At 38.7% G+C, this 26,356-nt stretch overlaps 1 protein-coding gene across 1 annotated transcript in view; it reads right to left on the bottom strand.

The window, feature by feature from the left end:
• The window catches only part of LOC133554571 (uncharacterized), a 42,928-nt gene that overhangs the window by 12,448 nt on the left and 4,124 nt on the right, over positions 1 to 26,356 (bottom strand). The window contains exons 11-36 of the mRNA XM_061903494.1: positions 26,139 to 26,289; positions 25,943 to 26,046; positions 25,751 to 25,854; positions 25,663 to 25,681; positions 19,850 to 20,043; positions 19,487 to 19,763; positions 19,187 to 19,264; positions 14,948 to 16,075; positions 14,709 to 14,867; positions 13,791 to 13,955; positions 13,462 to 13,708; positions 13,169 to 13,346; positions 12,977 to 13,089; positions 12,865 to 12,883; positions 12,422 to 12,538; positions 12,175 to 12,251; positions 11,872 to 12,032; positions 11,579 to 11,802; positions 11,384 to 11,483; positions 11,196 to 11,284; positions 10,841 to 11,109; positions 10,618 to 10,732; positions 9,463 to 9,660; positions 9,232 to 9,374; positions 3,054 to 3,193; positions 2,877 to 2,974 (exon numbers count right to left, since the gene is read on the bottom strand). Coding sequence (XP_061759478.1) covers positions 2,877 to 2,974; positions 3,054 to 3,193; positions 9,232 to 9,374; positions 9,463 to 9,660; positions 10,618 to 10,732; positions 10,841 to 11,109; positions 11,196 to 11,284; positions 11,384 to 11,483; positions 11,579 to 11,802; positions 11,872 to 12,032; positions 12,175 to 12,251; positions 12,422 to 12,538; positions 12,865 to 12,883; positions 12,977 to 13,089; positions 13,169 to 13,346; positions 13,462 to 13,708; positions 13,791 to 13,955; positions 14,709 to 14,867; positions 14,948 to 16,075; positions 19,187 to 19,264; positions 19,487 to 19,763; positions 19,850 to 20,043; positions 25,663 to 25,681; positions 25,751 to 25,854; positions 25,943 to 26,046; positions 26,139 to 26,289 — 4,667 coding nt within the window. The remainder of the gene's footprint in view (positions 1 to 2,876; positions 2,975 to 3,053; positions 3,194 to 9,231; positions 9,375 to 9,462; positions 9,661 to 10,617; positions 10,733 to 10,840; positions 11,110 to 11,195; positions 11,285 to 11,383; positions 11,484 to 11,578; positions 11,803 to 11,871; positions 12,033 to 12,174; positions 12,252 to 12,421; positions 12,539 to 12,864; positions 12,884 to 12,976; positions 13,090 to 13,168; positions 13,347 to 13,461; positions 13,709 to 13,790; positions 13,956 to 14,708; positions 14,868 to 14,947; positions 16,076 to 19,186; positions 19,265 to 19,486; positions 19,764 to 19,849; positions 20,044 to 25,662; positions 25,682 to 25,750; positions 25,855 to 25,942; positions 26,047 to 26,138; positions 26,290 to 26,356) is intronic.

The raw sequence follows: 26,356 nt of genomic DNA, 5'->3' as shown, positions 1-26,356 counted from the left end.
TGGCATGTTCTCCACTGTGTTACATCACCTTTTCTTTTAACAACACTCAATAAACGTTTGGGAACTGAGGAAACTAATTGTTGAAGCTTTGAAAGTGGATTTATTTCCCATTCTTGTTTTATGTAGATCTTCAGTTGTTCCATAGTCCGGGGTCTCCCCTGTTGTATTTTACGCTTATAATGCACCACCCATTTTTGATGAGAGACAGGTCTGGACTGCAGGCGGGCCAGGAAAGTACTCGCACTCTTTTTTTACGAAGACACGCTGTTGTAACACGTGCTGAATGCGGCTTGGCATTGTCTTGCTGAAATAAGCAGGGGCATCCATCAAAAAGACGGCGCTTAGATGGCAGCATATGTACTTCCAAAACCCGTATGTTGCTTTCAGCATTAATGGTGCCTTCACAGATGTGTAAGTTACTCATGCCTAGGGCACTAATGCACCCCCACACCATCACAGATGCTGGCTTTTGAACTTTGCGTTGATAACAGTCTTGATGGTTTGCTTCTCCTTTGGTCTGGATGACATGATGTCAAATATTTCCAAAAATAATTTGAAATGTGGACTCGTCAGACCACAGAACACTTTTCCACTTTGCAGCAGTCCATCTTAGATGATCTCGGGCCCAGAGAAGCCGGCTGTGTTTCTGGATGTTGTTGAAAAATGGCTTTCGCTTGCATAGTAGAGCTTTAACTTGCACTTAAAGATGTAGCGACGAACTGTATTTAGTGACAGTGGTTTTCTGAAGTGTTCCTGAGCCCATGTGGTGATATCCTTAAGCATTTGATGTCGGTTTTTGATGCAGTGCTGTCTGGGGGATCGAAGGTCACGGTCATTCAATGTTGATTTCCGGCCATGCCGCTCACGTTGAGTGATTTCTCCAGATTCTCTGAACCTTTTGATTATATTATGGACCGTAGCTGTTGAAATCCCTAAATTTCTCGCCATTGCACTTTGAGAAACTTTGTTTTTAAACTGTTTGACTTTTTGCTCACGCAGTTGTGGACAAAGAGGTGTACCTCGCCCCATCCTGTCTTGTGAAAGACTGAGCATTTTTTGGGAAGCTGTTTTTATACACAATCATGGCACCCACCTGTTCCCGATTAGCCTGCACACCTGTAGGATGTTCCAAATAAGTGTTTGATGAGCATTCCTCAACTTTATCAGTATTTATTGCCACCTTTGCCAACGTCTTTGTCACGTGTTGCTGGCATCAAATTCTAAAGTTAATGAATATTTGCAAAAAAAAAAAGTTTATCAGTTTGAACATCAAATATGTTGTCATTGTAGCATATTCAACTGAATATGGGTTGAAAATTATTTGCAAATCATTGTATTCGGTTTATATTGACATCAAACACAATTTCCCAACTCATATGGAAACAGGGTTTGTACTATAGGACAACCCACCAAAATAGGAGCGCAAGACAAAAACTAAAACACTACACACACGAAAACACCAAAAAAACTCCGAATAAGTCACGGCGTGATGTGACAGGTAGTGACAGTACACCAACTTTGAGACAAAAGCTACAGTGATGCATGGTTGGTTATGGTTTAAAGTCGTATACAACAGTTGCAAACACGACTTTTAACTGTCAATATAGGCTACTGAATTTAATTTTTTTATGTTTTCTGCTGGTGGTGTGTCTCTGGATTTTTTCAATGAAAAAGAATGTGACTTGACTCACAAAAGTTTGAAAAACACTTGTCTAAGAAACAAGTACAGGTAAGTTAATCAGACAGGCATACATAGCAGTGGAAACAGACAGGAATAAAAAATTAAAAAAAAACTGATGAAGAAACAAACACAAAACACAGGGAAATAATATACTAAATCTGACATTCTATGGAAGGTCATGACATACAGGTCCAATATCAGCTAAAAAACAAGTATCGCATGATTTTAGCCTGCATGTAAAATCTGCTATATAAGCGCCAATAAAAGCAGTACTGCAGTGTGTTTATTTGTGCAAAGCTGGACAGCCAGTTAACATCAAAATGTCCTCCAATGACACATGTGATTTTTTTTCTTGTATTTTTGTGAAATAATTTATAAAAAGTTAAACATGATAGGCAAAAGGGTACTTTACTTAGAGTTAGCAGCTAAACAACAGCTAAGCACATAATAACACAAACGCTAGACACAGCTAATAGATGTCCCTAATTTAAAGTTAAAGTCCCAACAATAGTCACACACACACACTAGGTGTGGTGAAATTGTCCTCTGGGTCAATGGGTCCCATTTTTATAGTCTGGTATGACTCGGCCGAGGTTTGAACTCACAGCCTTTCAGTCTCAGGGTGGACACTCCAACCACAAGGCCAATGAGCAGGTCAATATAAACAATATTGCAGTCTAAAACTCAACATTTGTCAATAGAAACAATTATTACAATCTTTATAGTTGCATATTACTTAGATACAAAGTCTTTAAAGCAGACACGTATTAGAAAGTATTCAGTAACAAACATGTCTGGATCATCAATAATATAACCACAAAGTGTCGCCGGAAAAAATAAATGACCATTCATATGGTTAAGTGTTCTCATACCTACTATTGTTCTTTGACTATTTGTAAGCGGTCAAACCCTTTCTACAACATAATAAAAGTATAGAATGCGCTGTACTATGAATCTGAATAAAACTGTTCAAATTCAGGCTAAAAACACCTTTATTCAACTGTGCATATGACAATTGAAAAAATGTTCCCTACACTTTTTGATTTCAACTGAATTATTATATTTATGATGATTTCATTTTGGTTTTTATGCATCTGCAAAGCACTTTGCACATTGCCTTGTGTACCAACAGCTCTGTATAAATAGTCTTGCCTACTCAAGGTTCTAGACGTATTGGAAATAAAAAGGCTCTCACCTGGTCTGGTAGAGACTGATCTTGGGCTACAATGATGTGCTCCTGGCCAAGAGACTGCAGTTGATCTGGACTGATGACTGTCTGATGGGCCTGCAGGGCTGCAAAACACAAGAGTTGTTACTCTTTGGCTTTACTGCAAATGTGTTCTCTTCGTTATTTCAGATTTGAGTTTCTTACACTGTAATGTAGCAAGAGCCTCTTCATCACTGTTGACTATGATAGTCTGCTGGGATGTGACGGTGCGGCTTTTTTTAGTGGGGTGTTCCTGGTTGTGGAGACGCTCCATGTGGAACTTTAGGTGGCCGTTGCGGTTGAAGCTGGGTAAAAAATAAAATACTATCTATTTTAATCTGTAATTATAAAAAGGTACAAACAAACAAAAATTGGCTAAAAAGGTACCGTATTACATTAGCATGCTAAAATTTGTCTGCTAAAACATTGTAAGAGACATTAGCATACTTAAAAGATAGCACCAAGCATCAAAATCCATGATTTTTAGTTTTAAACAAGCAAAATTTGTTAAAAAGCTAGCATGAAAAGAACAAGTTAAATGGTGAGAAGTATTAAAATGAACTATTTTTTGGTGTAAACATACAAAATTAACTGAAAAATTAGCCTAAACGTTAACATGCTAACATTATCATGCTAAAATATGAGACATTAGCATACTTCCAAAATGGTACCAAGTATCAAAAACTATGATTTTTAGGGTAAAACATACAAAATTGGCTAAAAAGCTGGCAAAAAATGTTAACATGCTAACGACAGCATGCCAGGACGAGACTGGAAAAGCGAAATACCAAAATGCAGTATTTGTGGGTGTAAACATACCAAAATAGCTTAAAAAAACAACAAAAATAAATAGCTAGCATAAAACATTAGCATGCTATGATAAGACAAACAAACTTCCAAGATGGCGCCATGTATCAAAAATCATGATTTTTGTTTTGGTTTGAACATACAAAGTTAGCTAAAAAGGTAGCAACTCACACACTGTACATATATGCATCACAAGAATGATTTTCACTGTGTAATAAAATAACCTAAATGTTAGTAGTTTAACACCACACCCCAGTACAACCAATTGATTTATTTTCTACAACTAAGTATTGTCAGGGGAGCTTTTTACAAGATGCACTTTGGACTGGTCACCAAATCCAACATTGTAATCAGTTGACCGAGCTTTTGCTTTAAAATAAAAAAAATTATTTTCAATGGGAATAAAGCTGTAAAAATTCAATTGAATCGATTATTTAATTAAAAAAAAAAGCTTTGATTTGTATTATTTTTGCTTCACATGAGAGCTGTGCACCGACGGTGATGTGGCCTGTGTGTGTGTTTGTGTAGTGTGTATAGCAGAATGCCAATGGAGTTGGCTCAAAGAAGAGGAAAAGAGAGCAAAGGGCCCAAAAAAGACAAGAGAAGCTCTCTAAAAGGTTTTATAATCATTTAAAAGTGGAAAAAAACACACAGTGGTGAAATGTGTGAACTTTTAAGCGAACAATTTCTAAATGGCACAACATCAATGATGCAACACGTACTGAGAAAGCATCATTCATATTTAAGAGCCGAAAACAAAAAAAGTACAAACTGTAAAATACTTTTTTGGCAGCAAACGCCATCTTAAATGTTTTAACTGCATAACGAATGTTTTATTCAAACATGTGAGGACCCGTTTGTATGTTAAAGTGAACAGGTTGTTCGTCCAAAAAATCAATTCCCACTTTACCTTTACACATTTGTATGTGTTGAATTCTTAAATACAGTCTTTGCAGTGCACATTTGTGGGGTGCTGACGTCATCGCGGTGCCCGAAGGCTGTCCCAATTCAAAAAAGTTCCAAGTGTTCTTTTCTCCCATTAGCAGAAAGGTTGCATTTAATGATTGAATGAAACTTGTATTAGTAGATTGCACAATACAGTATATATTCCGTACAATTGACCACTAAATGGTAACACCCGAATAAGTTTTTCAAATTGTTTAAGTCGGGGTCCACGTTAATCAGTTCATGACTATAGACTTCACGTCCTTTCATATCCCGATATCCAAAACTATTTTCAACATGACGACTCTATGCAAAGCGGAAAGAGCGGCTCTAAAATGCAAAGTATAGCTTTATTTATTCATTTAAAACAGCTAAAAGCAGACATGTCAAGCTGTGGTGTCACAGTATACATTTGTGTTCAAATACGAGACCTTGACTATTGTAATGTTGAGTAACCTCCCTGCTCTTTGCTCCAGGGACAGCTATATATACGGCCATTGTAGACAGCTTGGTGCCCGGAGCTTTTTTTTCAACGTTTGAAAGTAAATCCTGACATCTGTTAATTGACTTTTTTAGACAGCAATAACTTGACTTAATTATGTTTTATTAATGTGAGGCCGGAATAATGAAGTATTGTAAGTGTATCCATCAATGTACCGATATTAGTTGTTGCTGTTTTTTGTGTACATGTGCATGTATTTGAACATGTTTACTTCTATTATTATTGTGAGCGTGTGTTTAACTTTTCTGTTGTTTGTTGCTGTGCAGAATAATCAAGGAGTAGGAGTTGGACAACAACAACAGAGCAAAGAGAAATGACGCAAAACACCCATACACCAGTTTGGATGATCATTAAAAACAAAGTATTTTCATAACATATACCAAGGGTCACGAACGCGGTGCCCGCGGGCACCAGGTAGACCGTAAGGCCCAGATAAGTCGCCCGTTAGCCTGTTCTAAAAATAGCTCAGATAGCAGCACTTACCAGTGAGATGCCTTTATTTTTTAAATTGTATTTATTTACTAGCAAGCTGGTCTCGCTTTGCTCGACATTTTTAATTCTAAGAGAGACAAAACTCAAATAGAATTTGAAAATCCAAGAAAATATTTTAAAGACTTGGTCTTCACTTGTTTAAATAAATTCATTTATTTTTTTTACTTTGCTTCTTACAACTTTCAAAAAGACAAAAATACAACCTTAAAAATGATTTTAGGATTTTTAAACACATATACCTTTTTACCTTTTAAATTCCTTCCTCTTCTTTCCTGACAATTTAAATCAATGATCAAGTAAATTTATTTTTTTATTGTAAAAAATAATAAATACATTTTAATTTAATTCTGAATTTTAGCTTCTGTTTTTTCGACGAAGAATATTTGTGAAATATTTCTTCAAATTTATTATGATTAAAATTCCAAAAAATTATTCTGGCAAATCTAGAAAATCTGTAGAATCAAATTTAAATCATATTTCAAAGTATTTTGAATTTCTTTTAAAATTTTTGTTCTGGAAAATCAAGAAGAAATAATGATTTGTTTTTGTTAGAAATATAGCTCTGTCCAATTTGTTATATATTCTAACAAAGTCCAGATTGGATTTTAACATATTTAAAACATGTCATCAAAATATATACATTTATTGTGATTAATCATTAAGATGATCAGTGTTTCCACAAAGATAAATATCATTAATTATTAATAATAACATAGAGTTAAAGGTAAATTGAGCAAATTGGCTATTTCTGGCAATTTATTTAAGTGTGTATCAAACTGGTAGCCCTTCGCATTAATCAGTACCCAAAAAGTAGCCTTTGGTTTCAAAAAGGTTGATGACCCTTGACATATACACTGCAAAAACTGAAATCTAAGTAAGATATAATATCTCAAATATGGGTGATATTTGCTTATTTTCTGTCTGATAAGATACTTCTTCTCCCTAAGCAGATTTTATGTTAAAGTGTTTTACTTGTTTTAAGTGTTTTGGTTCTCAATGATCTCAGTAAGATATTACAGCTTGTTGCTGAGATTTTATGACCTATACAGAGTAAAACATGCTTGAAACTAGAATATCAAAGGTTGCAAAGCTGTGTCATCAACACTCACAGGTATAAAACTACTTTTTTGAAAGTGATAATTTCTTATTTCAAGCATGAAGAAAATTACTTTGACACAATTGTGTCTCATATCAAAACAGATGACAGCCAAATGGACTTTGCTGTTTTATTTTCAATGAAACAATAGAAAACACCTACTCATATAGTAGTACACTTGTTATTAGTGAGAATATTCTTATTTTAAAGGTAGTATTGGGTTCTTTGAGGTTAGCTAACTTTACTTGTTTTGGAAAGTCTTGAAAAGCCAAATTTTCTTGTTCTATTGGCAGATAATTTTGTTTAGTTCAAAGAAAATAACCCTAATTTTTGTATTTTTTTTCTTGTTTTTGAACACTGATTTTTTGCAGTGTCCAAACTAGTAAACTCATGTGCTGAACCTGTAGTTGTTGTGATTCATTTCTCTCTCTATATAATAATAATAATAATAATAATAATAATAATAATAATAATCCAACCATCCATCTTCTACCGGTTGTCCCTTTCAGGCTTGCGGGGGGTGCTGGAGCCTATCTTAGCTGCAATATGCTACCCAAATATTTACTATTACTGGCTATAATGTAACCAAATTGACAAGATTAGAAAAGTACACCAATTGTGAATTACATATTAATAAAACAATTGATAAATAGGATTGTGTGTTGTTGCTGTATGGATAGACCGACCATGAGGACTCTTTCTGGGACATCTTCTGGACTGTCTGTGTTTTTAAAAGGTACATGTCCCACTACATCAAGCATTTACAATTATACAGATAAATTTATCATTAACTAATAATTAGGAATAACATTTTTAGAACGACCCACACTTTGTCCACAACATGGGCTGGGTCCTTGGATTGTTGCAGCCCCCGAATTGAGACACAGCTACTGTATCATATTTTATCAGGAAGTATTTTTGTACTTTAAAAAAAATATATAGCTAATCTATAGCTTTGATCACATGGTAAAAGTGCAATTTTTTGTTATCTACATTTATAAGAAGAAAGAATAAGGTTTATCAGAAAAATCATTGTTTATTCAAGCCATTTGACATAAAAGACACATTAGGGCTATGAAGTGTTTTATTCGATTACCCGAACAAATTGATGGATGGATTTCTCACTTACTAAAGCAAGGGTGTTAAACTCATTTTAGATTGGGGGCCACATGGAGAAAAATCTACTCCCAGTGGGCCGGACTGGTAAAATCACAGCACGATAACTTAAAAATAAAGACAACTTCAGATTGTTTTCTTTGTTTACAAATTATAATGTTGTTGTTTTTATTTTTTTTACACTTGCATGTTGCAATTAATAATATTTCATCATTATGTGTCGTTGTTTACACTTTCTAAATAAATTGTGTGATAATGTTCATCAGTCAACTCCATCCATCCATTATCTACCGCTTATTCCCTTTGTGGTCGCTGGTGCCTATCTCAGCTACAATCGGGCAGAAGGCGGTGTACACCTTGGACAAGCCGCTACCTCATCGCAGGGCCAACACAGATAGACTAACAACATTCACACTCACATTCACACACTGGGGCCAATTTAGTGTTGCCAATCAACCTATCCCCAGGGCTCGGGATCTTTTTGTGTGGAGTTTGCATGTCCTCCCCGTGAATGCGTGGGTTCCCTCCAGGTACTCTGGCTTCCTCCCACTTTCAAAGACATCAGTCAACTCACTGGTGTTAATTTTCATCCACCCATCCATTTTATACCGCTTATTCCCTTTTGGGGTCGCGGGGGGCTTAGGGTTATCCATCAATATAAAAAAATAATATCAAAATAAAATTACAGTATGCTATTGATGTACGGTAGTTTGCTCATTTTCCTCGATTGGTGCCCTAACATCATGTGGTTTATTTAGTTTTACGTACGTAGCAAAATCTACAAAGATAAAAATAATTGCTATTGCGACATCTAGTGGACACATTTAGAACAGCAGTTTCTTTCATTCAAAAATGTTGGCCCTTTTTTTTAAATTAAGTACCATTGATTATCACACACAGACTAGGTGTGGTGAGATTATCCTCTGCATTTGACCCATTCCCCTCAACCCCTGGGAGGTGAGGGGAGCAATGTGCAGCAACACTTGATGCTGAGTGCCAAGCAGGAAGGTAATCGGTCCCATTTTTATAGTCTGTGGTATGACTCGGCCGGGGTTCGAACTCAAGACCTACCGATCTCAGGGTGGACACTAACCATATTCAGCAAACTCATCCTGCGAGCCAGAGGAAACCTGTTTTACGGGCCTGATCCTGCCCGCGGACCGTACGTTTGACACCCCTGTACTAAACTAATCCATAAATGTAACCCCAAAATAAAATGTTGATAAAATACATAATGCAAATTGAGTATAAATGCGTGATTATGTGAATATTTTCTGCGAAAGGGGGATCATAGCTTTCATTGATTTTGTTAAAAGGGGTAATGGGCACCGCATAAGGTTTTGAAAGGCTATCCAATATTTGACATTGAAAATCCTTGTTCCTACCTTTGCCCACAAAGTTTGCAAGAAAATGGCTTTTCCTTGGTGTGGGTCAGCAAGTGTCTGCGCAGGTCTTTCTTGTTCTTGGAGGCAAAGCTGCAAAAGGAACACTTGTGAGGCCGCAAGTAGGAATGCAGCTCCATGTGAACCTAAAGCAAAGATTACAGAAGACATTATGTTTGATGTGTGTTTTATTCCTTAAAGCTTTGCGTTACAAAAATCCTTGGTTCAACAGACCTTAACATCAGGCCAAGAGCTTGAGATGAAATCACAGTCAGGGCACTTGAAGGTGTTGGAATCCAGGTGCGCCCTCTTGTGGTTCTCCATGTCAGAACGGCCGTGGAAAGATTCCAAGCATATGCGGCAGGAGAACCGCTTGGTGCTGACACTAGGGGAGCTCATGGCAGGGGGAGAGGAGGGAGCTTCACTACTCAGCTAAAAGTAAAGAAAAACAACATTAAAGAGGATATGTGAGACATGCAGGTCAGTTTATTTTTTGGTCATTGGATTTTCTTTTCATCAATAGAAACTGAAAAAGAAAAAAAAATTGGTTCATTAGAATTTCACTTTAAAATGCAAAAAAAATAATTAGAAAAAGAAGCGTTCCATTATCAGATCAAAATCAGACATACTGTACCCCGCCTTCTGCCCGATTGTAGCATAAATAGGCACCAGGGACCCCCGCGACCCCAAAGGGAATAAGCGGAAGAAAATGGATTGATGTGTGTTTTTTACATTTTTATTTCATTTTAAATGACAAAAAATACAATTGAAAAATAAAGCGTTATTCGTTTTTGGTGTCGAAAAGCAATGACTATGTCTAAAAACGATTTCATTTTCATTTAGCAAAAATGTAATCCCTAGTAAACAGAAAAGGAAAAAAAATGACTAAAACGGATGATTCTTGATATTCTAAAATCGGATTGTTTTAATTTTCAAAGTAAAAGCAAGGATGATTACCGTACTAAGGTAGCCGTGTGCCTCTGGATAAAATGTCTTTGGAGCCCTACAAAGAAATGTTTAAAAAAACAAAACAACGACTAACAGCTACAGAAATCTCCAGGCACATATAACACAAAAGTGGAGGAGAAAAGGCATTTGTTCACGCACAATAAAACACTATTGGAGAGTATTTTTTTCTTACAGGCCAGTCCGTGGTCATGTCTTTTAATTCTAGCTCAGGTGTTTGAATAAAAAAAATAAAAAGCATCTGGTTTGGTCTGTTTTTCCATTTCTGTCAAGTAGAATTCACACTTTTATATGAAACATTACATTTTTTGGATGTTGCTATTCCTCTTCTTTGCATTTTAAAATTTGTTTCAAATAAACTAGTACTTTTGTGTTTTTCAATTTCCATTCTTGAAAAGAAAAATAAATATCTTATGTGATTACCTCCACCTGTTGCAGAACACCATCAGGCAGTCCGGTAGCAAGGTAGAACTTGTCATTTTTCAGGTTCTGTGCTTCGGGCTCCTCTGCAGCATGAGAAGACTCGTTTGTCTCTTTACTGCAAGAAGTTTGAGAGTTGAGGCTAGTAAGGGTCACATGAGAAAGTATACTTTGCTGAATGATTTGAATAATTAAAATATTGTATGCACAGTTAGCAGTCCCTCACCTGCATTCAGAGCTTTGGACTTCTTCTGTCACCTGCTCCACCACATTGTACACCCCTTCGTCCTCGTAGGTTTCTATAGAAAACTGAGCCAGATCTCCTGTCCCAGAGGCGGTTTCCTCATAGTCCTCTTGCAGAACGGTCTCTCCGTTCTCGGACACGTGGACGGTCACGACCTTCTGGGCCTGGCCCGGGGCTGCGGAGACCGCACTCCACTTTCCCTTCTCCAAACCTTCAACTTCAGCACTGCCATCTGACTTCAGCACCGCCACCTGAGGAGCACAATCAGTGATGGTGGTTGTAGAGCCTTGTAAAATTTTACAAAAAACTAAATAAGTATACTGGCAGTTGCACACACTTGTAGGGAGTTTCCAACCAATTCTCGAGCATTGCTCATATTCAGCAGCAGGCTCAGGGCATTCTGGGAGGAGAGATTACCAGATTCACCTGGTAGGCAGACCAAGAATATAATTTTCAGTGTTTGTCTTGGAACCTTCAAAGTTACTTTATAGTTACACGTGTAAAACAAATATGTTTCCAAAATACCTTGTTCATAGATGATGGTGGTGTTTCCATGCGCATCTTGAGACACGGAGGCATTACCCATCCTCTGAATGGCCTGAAGAGCTACAGGATCCACTGAAACCTGACATGTGAGAAAAGAAGGAAATCATTCTTACCTGTTACCATCATGATCAGGTTGCTAATTATTATCTATTGTAAAAGACCATGTAGACTCACAATGGTGTTGGGCAAGACTTGCGTTCCTTCTTCATGTTGCTCCTTAAGCTCCTCCATTTGCTGCAAGGTGAAAAAAGGCTTGCGTCGTCTCTTTGTGGGTTCCGTGGGGTGAGAGATGGACCACTCATCAAAAGCTTCCGGATGGCGACACTGCACGTGTAATCGCAGGTTTTTCCTGTGCTTTGTCACAAAGTGACACATGTTGCAGCAGAAAGGCTTCTCTCCTACAAAGAAGTCACATTGAGAGCTCCAGCCGAACCTTACTCAAAACAGTTTTAAAAGCAACAACAAACCTGTGTGTTTAATGGCCAGGTGGGACACTAGGAACTCTTCTTTGGAAGTAGAGTATTTACAGTAATCACACTTGAAGGGTCTGTCGATAGTGTGGGATAGTTGATGATTCAGCAGCAGCTTCTTATTGTCACAAGTGTAATCACAAAACTCACACTTGAACCTGACAAATGCATAGACTGGGTTACACATTCAATGCAGATTTTGGCTACATTGCTTGATAGCAACTTTTTAGAGATGACTGTGACAACATTATGCAGTGAAGATGTCTATACATAAAAAAACCAAAAGGATGCATTACTAACTTGCTGTCTCCCAGAGTCTGAATGTGGGTAAGGAGGTGCATTTTGAACGTGTACCGCTTCTTGAAGGATTTACCACACTGAAATAAAAGAAAAAGATTAGGATACATTCAGAGGAGACTACCTTCTTGTACTTAAAGTTAAATCTATTTTAAGCCAAAAAAGGAGGCACAAACAACTGGACAGTGAACAAGAAAAAAATGCTTAAAACCATCTTAAAATGAAATGATGTTGTTTCTAGTTGTCAGACCTTGTCACACATATGTGGTTTCTCTGCACTATGGGTCTTTAAATGCTGGGTGAGCCTCTTTTGCATGGGGTAAACCTTGTGACAAACAGGACATGGAAACTCGGACATTGTCATCACCTGCAACATTTGGACAGAAAGTCATACACACAAAAAAATTGCGCTCGACACACACACACAGAACTGAGGAAAAAACCCACCTATGGAAAAGTCCACTTTGGAGAAAAACTCATTCATTAATATAATAATATAATTATATTAATATTAACATCAAAATTAACGTAACCTAAAAAAAGAATATAAAATATAAGAAAAAATTAAATATAAATATATTAGAAAATAACCAAACACACTGCGACCATTGTACTTAAGCATGAAGGTACATATTGGAATTGTTACTTTAACATTCTTGTCAACGGACAATGAAATAACAAAACAAAACTTACCATTATTTTCTTCTTTTTCCTAATGGATGACAATAAATGATACAATTTGTAAAACCTTTAAGACCTCTTGAAATGTTTTAAGGTCTGCATGTGTAGTTACAACAGGACCTACTTGTCTTTGCTATGAACTGCTGAGTGACGAACAACATCTTTTCTGTAGACACTTGAATAATCGCACGTCTCACACTTGAAAGGTTTTGTACCTTCATGATTGAACATGTGCTCCTGCAAAGAAACACGCAAGATTTACATACTGTATAAGTTCAGGTGAGCGTACAATGAGTTTTTATTTAAAAAAAAATACCTTGAGAGAGGACCAGCGCTTGCAGCGATAATTGCACTGGAGGCATTTGAAAAGTTCTGGGTCGTTGCCCTCGTGGGAATTCACGTGGAAGCGCAGATCATCTTGCGTGAGGAAGCGAGAGCCGCAGATACAGCAACTGTGAGGTCTCAGGAGCGGTTTGAGAGATTTGTAGTACTGACTAAAAGAAGAAAAAAATGCTTAATTAAATAGTTTAAGACAGTAGTTGTTACACAAAGATGATACTTTTGTATGTTAAAAAGATTCGAGAACAGAACAAGTCAGTTGATATTTACTTTCGATTCAAATGCTTCCTGTACTTCTTGCGAAGAAAGCACTTGGAGGGACGACCACGTTTTCTCTCAAAAAACTCTTCTGGCTGCGGGTTGGACGATGGGTCTTTGTTCTCAGAGTCCGATTGGCTTACTGCTGCCTCTGCTGTGTCCCCATCAGTCCCCAGAGCAGGGCTGTCATTGTCTAGGCCAGAGGAGCTCGCCTCATCAGCAGCACTTGGATCGGCATTCTTTGTTAAACTCTCTGCCTCTATGACAAACAATACACAGTCAAAGCTTTCTTAAGCAGGTTGGTGGCTGCTCTGCTGATCTTTTAAAAATTGACGACCCACCTTTGCTGCTGTCCTCTTCTTCCAGAAGGATGTATTTCCTCGGGCGGCCAATTTTACGTCTTGGACGAGATTGCGAGGAGGACGAGATAGGAGGAGTTTTTTGTTTCAAACTGGATGAGAGTTTAACTTCGCAGTCCTCTTCCATCGGTTTGTAGTCACTATCCACTGAGGAACACATGAGCATTGTCAAGTACGGCTTTAATTCTTAAAGTTTAAGTACCAATGATTGTCACACACACTAGGTGTGGCAAAATTATCCTCTGCATTTGACCCATCACCCTTGATCACCCCCTTGGAGGTGAGGGGAGCAGTGGGCAGAAGCGATTCCATGCCCGGGAATCATTTTGGTGATTCAACCCCAAATTCCAACCCTTGATGCTGAGTGCCAAGCAGGGAGGTAATGGATTCCATTTTTATAGTCTTTAGTATGACTCGGCCGGGGATTGAACTCTCAACCTACCGATCTCAGGGCGGACACTCTACCCACTAGGCAACTGAGTAGGTGTATCTTTATGAGGAACTCGCATGTTATGTCTGTGCTTCCTCCAACATCCAGGAAAAATATGTTTTTATCAGAAACCAACAAATACAAGAGATTGAAAAAAGGTGCAATGGAAATCATGAGGCAAGGAGCTAGCACCAACAACTAGGATTGGGGGAGGCGCATACATATATGGCTGCTCCGGGTAACTTCATTATGATTTTTTTTGTTTGATTTAAACAAGTCACATCTTGAAGCTACGGCAACCCTGGCAAAAGCCGAAACTGTCAGCAGATAAAAGGCATCACTTACTTATAAAACTTTTTTGTCTACACATAAGAATCTTGTACTTACAGTCGATTTTAGGAAGACATGATGAACATAATTGATGTACTTGTAAGTAATCACAAAAGAGCTAGTAAGAGTTCCACACAGACCTTCAGAATCATCAAGAGCACCGGCATCAGGTACGTCATCTTCCTCCTCCTCTGCTTTAGCAGACCCGGACGCCGGTGTTGCCTTCTTCTCCGCAGCTTGACGGGCCGGTGCAGCACTTTTGGGAGGTCGTCCACGTTTACGCTTTGTTTGCAAATCCCCTTAGAGTTAAAAATATACAAGATAAATACGAATAATAAATTGACACAATCATTAGTCCCAGTTGACCATACAAACATACTTGTAGGTTTAAAGTGCTTGTCCCTCATGTGGTTAATGAGCGTATCTTTAGAGACACTCTTATACGGACACATCTTGCACTTGAACTGTTGCACAATCACGACTTCCATCAACTCCTCCAACTCAGCCAGGTTGGGCGGACGGTTTCCAGGGCCTTCTGCCACTGCCGATGTCTCCATTTCCTGGCCTGCTGCAGCTTCCTCCTGAGGCTGCCGGGAACCCTGAGGCTCATCCGAGCAATGCGGGGCCACCCCGGGTTCTGGGATGGCGATATAGGTGCCACTACTGCTGATGTATGGACCTGGCTGGCTCTCGCTGCAGTCCAATGCCTCGGGGACCCCCCCTGAATCTGCGGTGTCAACCACAGGGTGGTCTGACGAGGAGCTGTCATCGGTATAGAGAGATGCATCAGGGCCATTGCTGTTCTCGGTGTAACAAGAATGCTGGGGCTGCTGTTGGGAGTGCTGCGGCTGATCGGGAACTTGGTTACGATCATCATCTTCGTCGTCATCCCCACCATTCCTTGCTTGATACTGCGAACACCCAGGTTGCTCGGAGTCGGCAGCTGCAACACACTCGCCGCTATATTCAACTGAATACTGCCGGCTTGACTGGGTCCCGTGATCTGCACTGCTGTCGATGTAGGCGCGTGAATTATGTGGCAGCTCTTCATCGTCCACAGCACATAGATACCCAGCACTGCACTCCACCACACAGTGCCCCTGGCTGGTGGGGTTTGAATCCGCCCTGCTACATTCTACGTATCCAGGCAGGTCTTGGTCACTGTTCTCTCCACTGTAGTCCGGGAAGCCTGACTGTGAGCGCGTCTGGTCAGGTTCTTCACCTGAACACTCCACATAGGATGATGAGGACTCCCCTGTTTGGTCTGGGCCATCTGCACTGCAGTCCATATACTGGGAGGGGTGAGAGTGTTGGGGCTGATCAGGCTGATTGCCGCTGTCCTCTGGGTAACCGGAGTGTCCAGGCTGATCGTCAGGTTGGTCGGGCTCCAAGTTACTCTGCAGGTCTCCCTGGTCCCGGCAGGTGGATGTGGGACCCTCAGAGAGTGCTTCTATGGTTATGCGATTGGACAAGGCTGAGGATGACATGTGGGCTACCATGGGAGCACCTAAAACAGAGACACACATTAACAGATTGTACACATTTTCAAGCGTGTTTAGGAGTCGACACACAGATGATTATTTTTTGTCTTTTCTGACTCTTAAATGTTGTGAAAATGTTGGATACTAGTGTTACACAATGCATATAACATCATTAAGTTCATGCATTTTGCATGCCTCTGTTCACGGGGTTTTGTAGACAGTCTACATCATAACGTCACATTTGGACAATTAGCTGAGCCAGAGGAAAATTAAGTCTTCCCCCTCAACCACAGGCGGTGTGGAAACACACAAAGAGGTAAAACAAATAATTATTTTCATCTGATCCAGGCATGTGCACAACAACACATATGTGCAGCATAAACCATGCCAAAAGCAGGGTGCGCCGTGGTTTCATTCACAATCATTAACGCTTCCACAAACGAACATCAAAAAGTGGGTTATAAATGTGACTGTAGAGCGAAATTTACACAAAATATAAAATCAGGGGGTTCTTAATTTTTTTCACCTTGGGGCCCACTTTTTTTACTATAGAGGGGCCGGGGCCCACTGAAATATTAACGCTGAATTAGTAATATTGCTATTAAAATTTATTAAATATTTACTTATAGTTTAACACGAAAAACCTTGTCAAATGATATGAAAGCAAGCGTTAATTAAAAAAATATATTATTAAGGCTTAGATCAGGCCAATTACAAAAATATAAATTAAATCAAATATACTACCAAAACAAGACTCATGGTGAAAAATATTTTACATTTTATATATTCGTTTAATTCACATACAATTACACATTGCTAACATAAATGCATTTATCTAAACTCTCAATTAAAATTAAAGCGAAATTACAAACCCCGTTTCCATATGAGTTGGAAAATTGTGTTAGATGTATATATATATATATATGGAATACAATGATTTGCATATCCTTTTCAGTCCATATTCATTTGAATGCACTACAAAGACACGATATTTGATCTTCAAACTCATAAACTTTATTTTTCTTTCGCAAATAATAATTAACTTAGAATTTCATGGCTGCAAGACGTGCCAAAGTAGTTGGGAAAGGGCATCTTCACCACTGTGATACATCACCTTTTCTTTTAACAACACTCAATAAACGTTTGGGAACTGAGGAAACTAATTGATGAAGCTTTCAAAGTGGAATTCTTTCCCATTCTTGTTTTATGTCGAGCTTAGGTCGTTCAACAGTCTGGGGTCTCCGCTGTTGTATTTTACGCTTCATAATGGGCCACACATATTCGATGAGAGACAGGTCTGGACTGCAAGCGGGCCAGGAAAGTACCCGCACTCTTTTTTTACGAAGCCACGCTGTTGTAACACGTGGCTTGGCATTGTCTTGCTGAAATAAACAGGGGTGTCTATGATAACGTTGCTTGGATGACATCATATGTTGCTCTAAAACCTGTATGGCCCTTTCAGTATTAATGGTGCCTTCACAGATGTGTACGTTACCCATGCCTTGGGCACTAATACACCCCCATACCATCACAGATGCTAGCTTTTGAACTTTGCGCCTATAACAATCCAAATGGTTATTTTCCTCTTTGTTCTGGAAGATTACACGTCCTCTGTTTCCAAATATAATTTGAAATGTGGACTCGTCAGACCACAGTACACCTTTCCACTTTGCATCAGTCCATTTTAGGTGAGCTCGGGCCCAGCCAAGCCAGCGGTGTTTCAGGGTATTGTTGATAAATGGGTTTGGCTTTGCATAATAGAGTTTTAACTTGCACTTACAGATGTAGCGACCAACTATAGTTACTGACAGTGGTTTTATGAAGTGTTCCTGAGCCCATGTGGTGATATCTTTTACACACTGATGTCAGTTTTTGATGCAGTACCGCCTGGGGGATCAAAAGTCTTTAATGTCATCGCTTACGTGCAGTGATTTCTCCAGAGTCTCTGAAATTTTGATGATTTTACGGACCATAGATGGTAAAATCCCTAAATTCCTTGCAATAGCTCGTTGAGAAATATTGTTCTAAAACTGTTCGACAATTTGCTTACAAAGTGGTGACCCTCACCCCATCCTTGTTTGTGAATTACTTAGCATTTCATGGAAACTGCTTTTATACCCAATCATGGCACCCACCTGTTCCCAATTAGCCTGCACACCTGTGGGATGTTCCATATAAGTGTTTGATAAGCATTCCTCAACTTTATCAGTATATATTGCCACCTTGCCCAACTTCTTTGTCACGTGTTGCTGCCTTCAAATTCTAAAGTTAATGATTATTTGCAAAAAAAAAATGTTTATCAGTTTAAACATCAAATATGTTGTCTTCGTAGCATATTCAATGGAATATGGGTTGAAAATGATTCGCAAATCATTGTATTTCGTTTATATTTACATCTAACACAATTTCCCAACTCATATGGAAATGGGGTTTTGTAGAAATACAACTATACCCCTTTAGTCATATTTTTGGCGATGAAGAAACTTCTCTATGACTTAAGCTACAGACTTCTTCTGTTTGTTTGATATTGTAATTACTGCCACAAGTGGTGGAAAAGTGTATCACAACTAAGTGCTGCTGCGGCCCAGATGGACCACAGCAGAAAAACATATTTTTGGTGGCGTTATAGGGAGCGCTCGTGGTGCAACATGAACAACATGCCTCTTGGTTAAGCACAAACGGATGTAGACCACAATGCAATGTTTAAAATGTAGATTGTAATCATCACAAACCCCATCTAAGTAAATGAATGCAGTTGGGAATAGCATTGTTGGAACATATATGTGAAAATGCACTGAAAACAGAACTATCACAACTAGTGAAACACAAAAGTAATGCTCTAGATAGTTTCTGGATGTTCTTTTGCAATACATACAGGGGATACTAATACATTACAATGTCAATCCAGTAACTAACAAAAATGGTCACAGATTAGTCAGAATTGAATCCATGTCATCATGTAATGCTTCATATAAATATTCCAAAAATTCCTTGTTACATTCACACAAATATTTATAGTGAAGCAACAGCAAATACATTTCATATTTTGGTATCCCAAGAAGGGAGAAGCGATACAAAATGGATGGATGGATGGATGGATGGGATACATTTGATGAGTTAATGTTCACAACACATACCATCATCTGGACCTTGTAGTATGAGATATTGGGTCGGTTCTGCATCCCTATCTTCTGCACTAGTCACTGCGATGCAACCTATTGCGAAAAAAGAGCAGATAAGATCTTTTTTTTTTTTTACAAGCAATCATAATGAATCTGCTCTATCGGTGCAAGAATAGGATAGATAGATAGATAGATAGATAGATAGATAGATAGATAGATAGATAGATAGATAGATAGATAGATAGATAGTACTTTGTTGGTTCCTTCAGGAGAGGTCCCTCAGGAAAATTAAAAATAGGATGTCCAAATAGATACCATTCATGATGTCAGGACCGATGGTGGACTCAATGATCTTGTCTATGGCAGAGCCAAGGTCTGATGAGGTAGAGGCAGTCGAGTCTGAAACCATCATAGCTCCCTCTGACACAGCACTGGAGTGGACGATTACTTGGGCTGACTCCGATACCAGCACTGACTGAGTCACTGTGGACACGCTGGACACACTGGTGGACTGGGCCACTGAGGACGAGTCTGGAAGGTGAACTGATGACACTCTGACATCTGTACTCGAGCTGGTCTCTGGGATGAAGACCTAAAGAGGCAGTGAAAAGTATGAATCGTTAATGAGGCGTAACGGTTTTCTTTTTGCATTTGTTGATATCATTCGACAAATCTTACTACAAGTCCCTCTGAGCTCTGTCCTACTTGACAGTCGGAGTCTGGTGCTTGTGCATGAGAGGAGGCAGCATCACTGCTGTCTGCAGACATGGCCTCAGATGATTCCATGCCCATGCCGCTTTCAGACGGCTCCTCCATCCCAGAGGGTCCTGCATCACTGCTGCTTTCCACCTCATTCTCCTCTGAATCCATGACTGCTCATAAAGAAAAAGTCAAGAAACTAAGTTAACGATCAGCCCAGTGTTTTAAATTAATTCCTAGCAACAAGGACAAGGAAAGAAGGCAACTCGTGAATATATTTTTTATTTTTGGAGATTTTATGTTAGTTATGTTGTTCTTGTAAAAATAATTAATGTATACATATGCTTTATTTCAACAATGTATACAAAACAAGGGACGGCGTGACGCAGTTGGAAGAGTGGCCGTGCGCAACCCGAGGGTCCCTGGTTCAATCCCCACGTAGTACCAACCTCGTCACGTCCGTTGTGTCCTGAGCAAGACACTTCACCCTTGCTCCTTATGGGTGCTGGTTAGCGCCTTGCATGGCAGCTCCCTCCATCAGCGTGTGAATGTGTGTGTGAATGGGTGAATGTGGAAGTAGTGTCAAAGCGATTTGAGTACCTTGAAGGTAGAAAAGCGCTATACAAGTACAACCCATTTACCATTTAACACACTTGCACAATATGATCCACTGCAGGGGTTGTATCAAATGGTAGGACTTTACAAAAGATCCATCCGTCCATCCATCCATTTTCTACCGCTTGTCCCTTTCAGGGTCGCGAGGGCTGCTGAAGCTTATCTCAGCTGCACATGGGCGGAAGGCAGAGTACACCGTGGACAAGTTGCCACATCATTGCAGGGCCAACACAGATAGACAGACAACATTCACACTCACATTCACACACTAGGACCAATTTAGTGTTGCCAATCAAACTATATCCAGGTGCATGTCTTTGGAGGTGGGAGGAAGCCGGAGTACCCGGAGGGAACAGTCACGGGGAGAACATGCAAAGTCCACACAGAAAGATCCCGAGCCCGGGATTGAACTCAGAACTACTCATTGTGAGGCACATGCGCTAACTCCTGTTTCACCGTGCTGCCCTTTACAAAAGCTCTACTATTTTGATTGATACAGTACAATTTCAACTGCCTCCTAATATATATATATATATATATATATATATATATATATATATATATATATATATATATATATATATATATATATATATATTGCATTATTAATTTCGTAAAAGCATAATTTGGTTAGATTTGTGTATTTAACCTCATTACATTGTGCAAAGGGCTATGATGCGGGTTTCGGGTTATGCCAGTTCTCTTGAATACTCTTTCCAGTGGGGTAAAAATAAGTCCATCTATTTGCATTCCACTTCTGCATGTATCTGCATGTCTATGCACGGTGCAAGCATGTGTGCGCAATACGTATTATTTAATGTCATTTTTTTAGTTTGTTGTCGTTTCTCTTATGTAGATGTATGTAGAAATAGTGCCGCTGGTTGCATCAGCTCTATGTTCGTTTAACGTCTTTAATGTCTGTTTTTTTATCTTTGATGTTTCTCTTTTGTTTTTATATAATTTCCACATTGTGGGATACTTAAGTCTATCCTACCCTATTATATGGACGCCAGTCTTGATCAGGAGTTGCTTCTCTAAGGATAGCCTGAAAAAATTAAACAAAAAAAGCCAAAAGAGCAACATAAGCGCAAAAACACACAATGGTAATTAAAACATCCATCCATTTTCTACCGCTTATTCCTTTTGGGGTCGCGGGGGTGCTGGTGCCCAGCTCAGCTATAATCGGGAGGAAGGCATGTACACCCTGGACAAGTCGCCATCTCATCACAGGTCGTTAATTAAAACAAAATACTGAAATGTTGAAACTAATAAAAAATTAAATGTTGTATTTAAATATTTTTTGTTTTTACAAAATATAACAATATTGAAATAGGTTCCCTTGCATCTTTCAACTATTGTAAGTATGCAGAAGTTTGGATAGCCCTGGTCTGGATTTGTTTCTACAATATTTCTGTCTTGTCAGGGATGTTGTGATTTCTACGTAAATAAGTGGCAATATGGACACAACAATGTGCAACGTTTATGTTTATACAGGATAGAAATAATACGTGACAACAATTTGCAACTTTAATGTTTATCCATATAAAATAGGCAGTGTTTTGTTGCCTAAAACGCTACACGTTCATGAACATTGTAAACACCGCTTGCCCGTTTATACTTAGCAACAACGGTGTACAGCATTAACTGCCATTGCTGTCGACTGTAATAAATAAAGGAGCTAGGTCCGATTTGAAATCACAATCATGCGTGTAAGTTTCACATAATTGACGGAACTAATCCAATTCAGCATAAACGTAGCAGCAAACTTCAAAACAACGCGTATCTTAGCATTAGCATGTAGCATCTTGGGGCCTAGCTGCCCTTGATCCTGCCTGCGCTGCGTCGCCATTTTCAACAGGCGGACCTCTTTTACATCAGGCATTCTCAAAGCTCTACTGGGGACCTCGAGGGCCTCTGGTTGCGCCAGACCGCCCTTATGATCTCCCTGAAGAAAATAAAAACTCATAACCGTCTTGCGAGTGTCCGGTATTTTTTTCTTACCTTCTGTTTGCGAGTAGAAGCGTGTGCTTAAGCGTATTGATGTCGAATAGCGCTGGCATTGGTAGGAGGTAAATGTAGCTTCATTCTAGTCGGGCGCCATGAGAATCTCCTTGCTTCCTTTTCGTCTGGCCGGGTCTTATTTATTGTTTTGCCTAATCTGGCCAGAATACCCGACACGGCCATGCTTTCAAATTCTGACATTTCTCGAATGTTTATAATATGACGTTCTATGCAACTTTTTTTCAGTATTTGTCGTGATATGTGGAATAACTGAATGGACTATATTTGTCTCAGTCTTCAGTGGAAGGCGTATCACACATGTTAGTGCGGAGGAATATTTACAGACTAACCTACAGGACAGCCGTCAAAGGTCTAATTTTAGAAAAAATATATGTTTAATGTTCTCAAGATGTCGTTTATGTGAACTACTTACATCCGTTATGTGTTTATTTAGATTTTGCTACATTATGAATATATCCTTTTTTGCAGTCAATATTTTCTAGTTGGGCCCCAGTACCTTGAATGCCCTCTCGGTAACAGTTAGAGATGCTACCTCAGTAGAAGCATTTACGTCCAATCTTAAGACTCATTTGTATACACTAGCCCAGGCCTGGGCAATTATTTAGAGAAAAAGAATGTGTCAGGGGGCCGGTATATCTGATTTTTAAGAACACTAATACCTCACAATAATGTCTGATTGTATGCTATAAACCAGGGGTCACCAACCTTTTTGAAACCAAGAGCTACTTCTTGGGTACTGATTAATGCAAAGGGCTACCAGTTTGATACACACTTAAATAAATTGCCAAAAATAGCCAATTTGCTCATTTACCTCTAATAAATATATAAATATATATATATATATATATATATATATATATATATAAAGGGTATTTATGTGTCATTCCGTCGTACATATTTTTTCCTTTTACGGAAGTTTTTTTTTGTAGAGAATAAATGATGAAAAAACTTAATTGAACAGTTTAAAAGAGGGGAAAACACGAAAAAAATAAAAATTTGAAACATAGTTTGTCTTCAATTTCGACTCTTTAAAATTCAAAATTCAACCGAAAAAAATGAAGAGAAAAACTAGCTATTTTAAATATTTTTGAAAAAATTAAGCTATATGTCTAACAAAGACAGAGCATTATTTCTTCTAGATTTTCCAGAACAAACATTTTGAAAGAAATTCAAAAGACTTTGAAATAAGATTTAAATTTGATTCTACAGATTTTTTAGATTTGCCAGAATATTTTTTTTGAATTTAGTCATAAGTTTGAAGAAATATTTCACAAATATTCTTCGTCGAAAAAACAGAAGCTAAAATTAAGAATTAAATTAAAATGTATTTAATATTCTTTACAATAAAAAAAACAAATATTTGAACATTGATTTAAATTATGAGGAAAGAAGAGGAAGGAATTTAAAAGGTAAAAAGGTATATGTGTTTAAAAATCCCCAAATCATTTTTAAGGTTGTATTTATTCTCTAAAATTGTCTTTCTGAAAGTTATAAGAAGCAAAGTAAAAAAATAAATACATTCATTCGAACAAGTGAAGACTAAGTCTTTAAAATATTTTCTTGAATTTTCAAATTCTATTTGAGTTTTGTCTCTCTTAGAATTAAAAATTTCGAGCAAAGCAAGACCAGCTTGCTAGTAAATAAATAGAATTTTAAAAATAGAGGCAGCTCACTGGTAAGTGCTGCTATTTGAGCTATTTTTAGAACAGGCCAGCGGGCTACTCATCTGGTCCTCACGGACTACCTGGTGCCCGGGGACACCGCGTTGGTGACCCCTGCTATAAACGTTATGACAGACCGCCCTGAAAAATGTAATGGAAGTTTACATTTTTCTACGAACGATAAAACATTGAATATTGACAACACATGTACGTCATTCCCCCTTTCAATCGACATATTTTACAATCAAGTAAAACGCAACAAAAATCCAACAAACTGAAATATGAACGCGAAAAGTACAAAATAAACCCACCTAAAATCTGATACATGCGTTTGTTACGTTTCGTCTCGATTACTGTAACGTATTATTTTCGGGACCCATGTCTAGCATTAAACGATTACAGTTGGTACAAAATGCGGCTGCTAGACTTTTGACAAGAACATGAAAGTTTGAACATATTACGCCTATACTGGCTCACCTGCACTGGCTTCCTGTGCACTTAAGATGTGACTTTAAAGTTTTACTACTTATGTATAAAATACTACATGGTGTAGCTCCAGCCTATCTTGCCAATTGTATTGTACCATATGTCCCGGTAAGAAATCTGTGTTCAAAGGACTCTCCAAGGTTTCTCATAGTCATCATTGTCACTGTCAACGATGTCCCACTGGGGTGAGTTTTCCTTGCCCTTATGGCGGACGGCGTGGCGAAGTTGGTAGAGTGACTGTGCCAGCAATCTGAGGGTTACTGGTTCTACCATCCTAGTCACGTCCGTTGTGTCCTTGGGCAAGACACCTCACGCTTGCTCCTGATGGGTCCTGGTGAGCGCCTTGCATGGCAGCTCCCGCTGTCAGTGTGTGAATGGGTGAATGTGGAAATACTGTCAAAGCGCTTTGGGCTCCCTAAAAAGGGGTAGAAAAGCGCTATACAAGTACAACCCATTTACCATTTATGTGGGCTCTACCGAGGATGTTGTTGTGTCTTGTGCAGCCCTTTGAGACACTCATGATTTAGGGCTTTATAAATAAACTTTGATTGATTGATTATGTTATGGACTAATAATGATAATAATAATACAAGCATTCAAAAAATGACAATCGAGGACGTTTTTTTTGGAGTGAATGTTTATTGCAATGAAAATTTAAGACTCAGAAAACTCATTGCACTTTTAAATAATTTAAAATGTAACAGCCATGCGTTGTATTCCAGTGCAAGTACTGGCTTAGAAGCCATTTTCCAGAAAGACATACAAAGCATTATGTATACACATGGTAAAGACACATAAATACTACAGATGGCAAAACAATCAAATACTGTTAAAAGTCTGCACCGGTCAGACACTTAAATGTATAAATTATTCAGATAATCTGGAATTTGATCCAGGTGGGTTACATTTTGTGGCGTTGACACGCTAGAGAGGCCAATGTGTTTGTCACATTAATAATGCCTTATGAACAATCCAGAGAGCACTAACTCATCAGGCATAAACACTGACTTAGGCTCTCCCCGATTTCCTGCACAGGCAGAACATAAGTGTGTCATCACATCCACAAAAGATCTCCTCACAAGGGACTAGTTCAAGAATCCGAGCACTTGAGGATGTCGTATTTGACATAACCAACACGATCCACCTGCCGGCGGGTGTTCATGCGCCAGTAGAATTGGTCCCAGTAGAAGTAGACGTGCCCTAAAGCAGAAACATACATTTCAATCATTAAGAACTTTGTCAGGTCCTGTTAATATATCAACTGTTACCGGCAATAAATACCATTTACCTTTCAACTGGAACACATCCTGGGGCGTGTTGGGAACACCACCGAAAACAGTGTGTGTGTATCGGGAGTAACCTTTTTCAACGGTTTGGGTCTTCACATCAAATCTGTACATAGAAAATAATCCAATATTAAAGACGTGATTAGTGTAATTGCCAATGTTCCGATGTTAAAACCTTTCTCAAGAAATTGAACTCACCTCCAGTATTTATCCCCGCTGAAGAGCAGAACTTTGTTTTTCCCCCTCTGCAATGCTCCCTCCACCTTCTGCAGGCTACTAGGGAGGCCAAGTTTCTCTATGCTGCGGGGGCCAAGAACATTTTTTCCGCTGTAAACCCAGAATTGGCGCCCTGGAAAGACACACCATTGCTTGTAGGTTGTCGGTTGTTTGGATGTGCCTTGAATAATGCACAGCGC

Source organism: Nerophis ophidion, linkage group LG06 (assembly GCF_033978795.1).
Source record: "Nerophis ophidion isolate RoL-2023_Sa linkage group LG06, RoL_Noph_v1.0, whole genome shotgun sequence".
Taxonomy (NCBI): Eukaryota; Metazoa; Chordata; class Actinopteri; order Syngnathiformes; family Syngnathidae; genus Nerophis; species Nerophis ophidion.
Note: the sequence above shows the minus strand (reverse complement) of the source record. Positions and strands in the feature narration are given on the sequence as shown.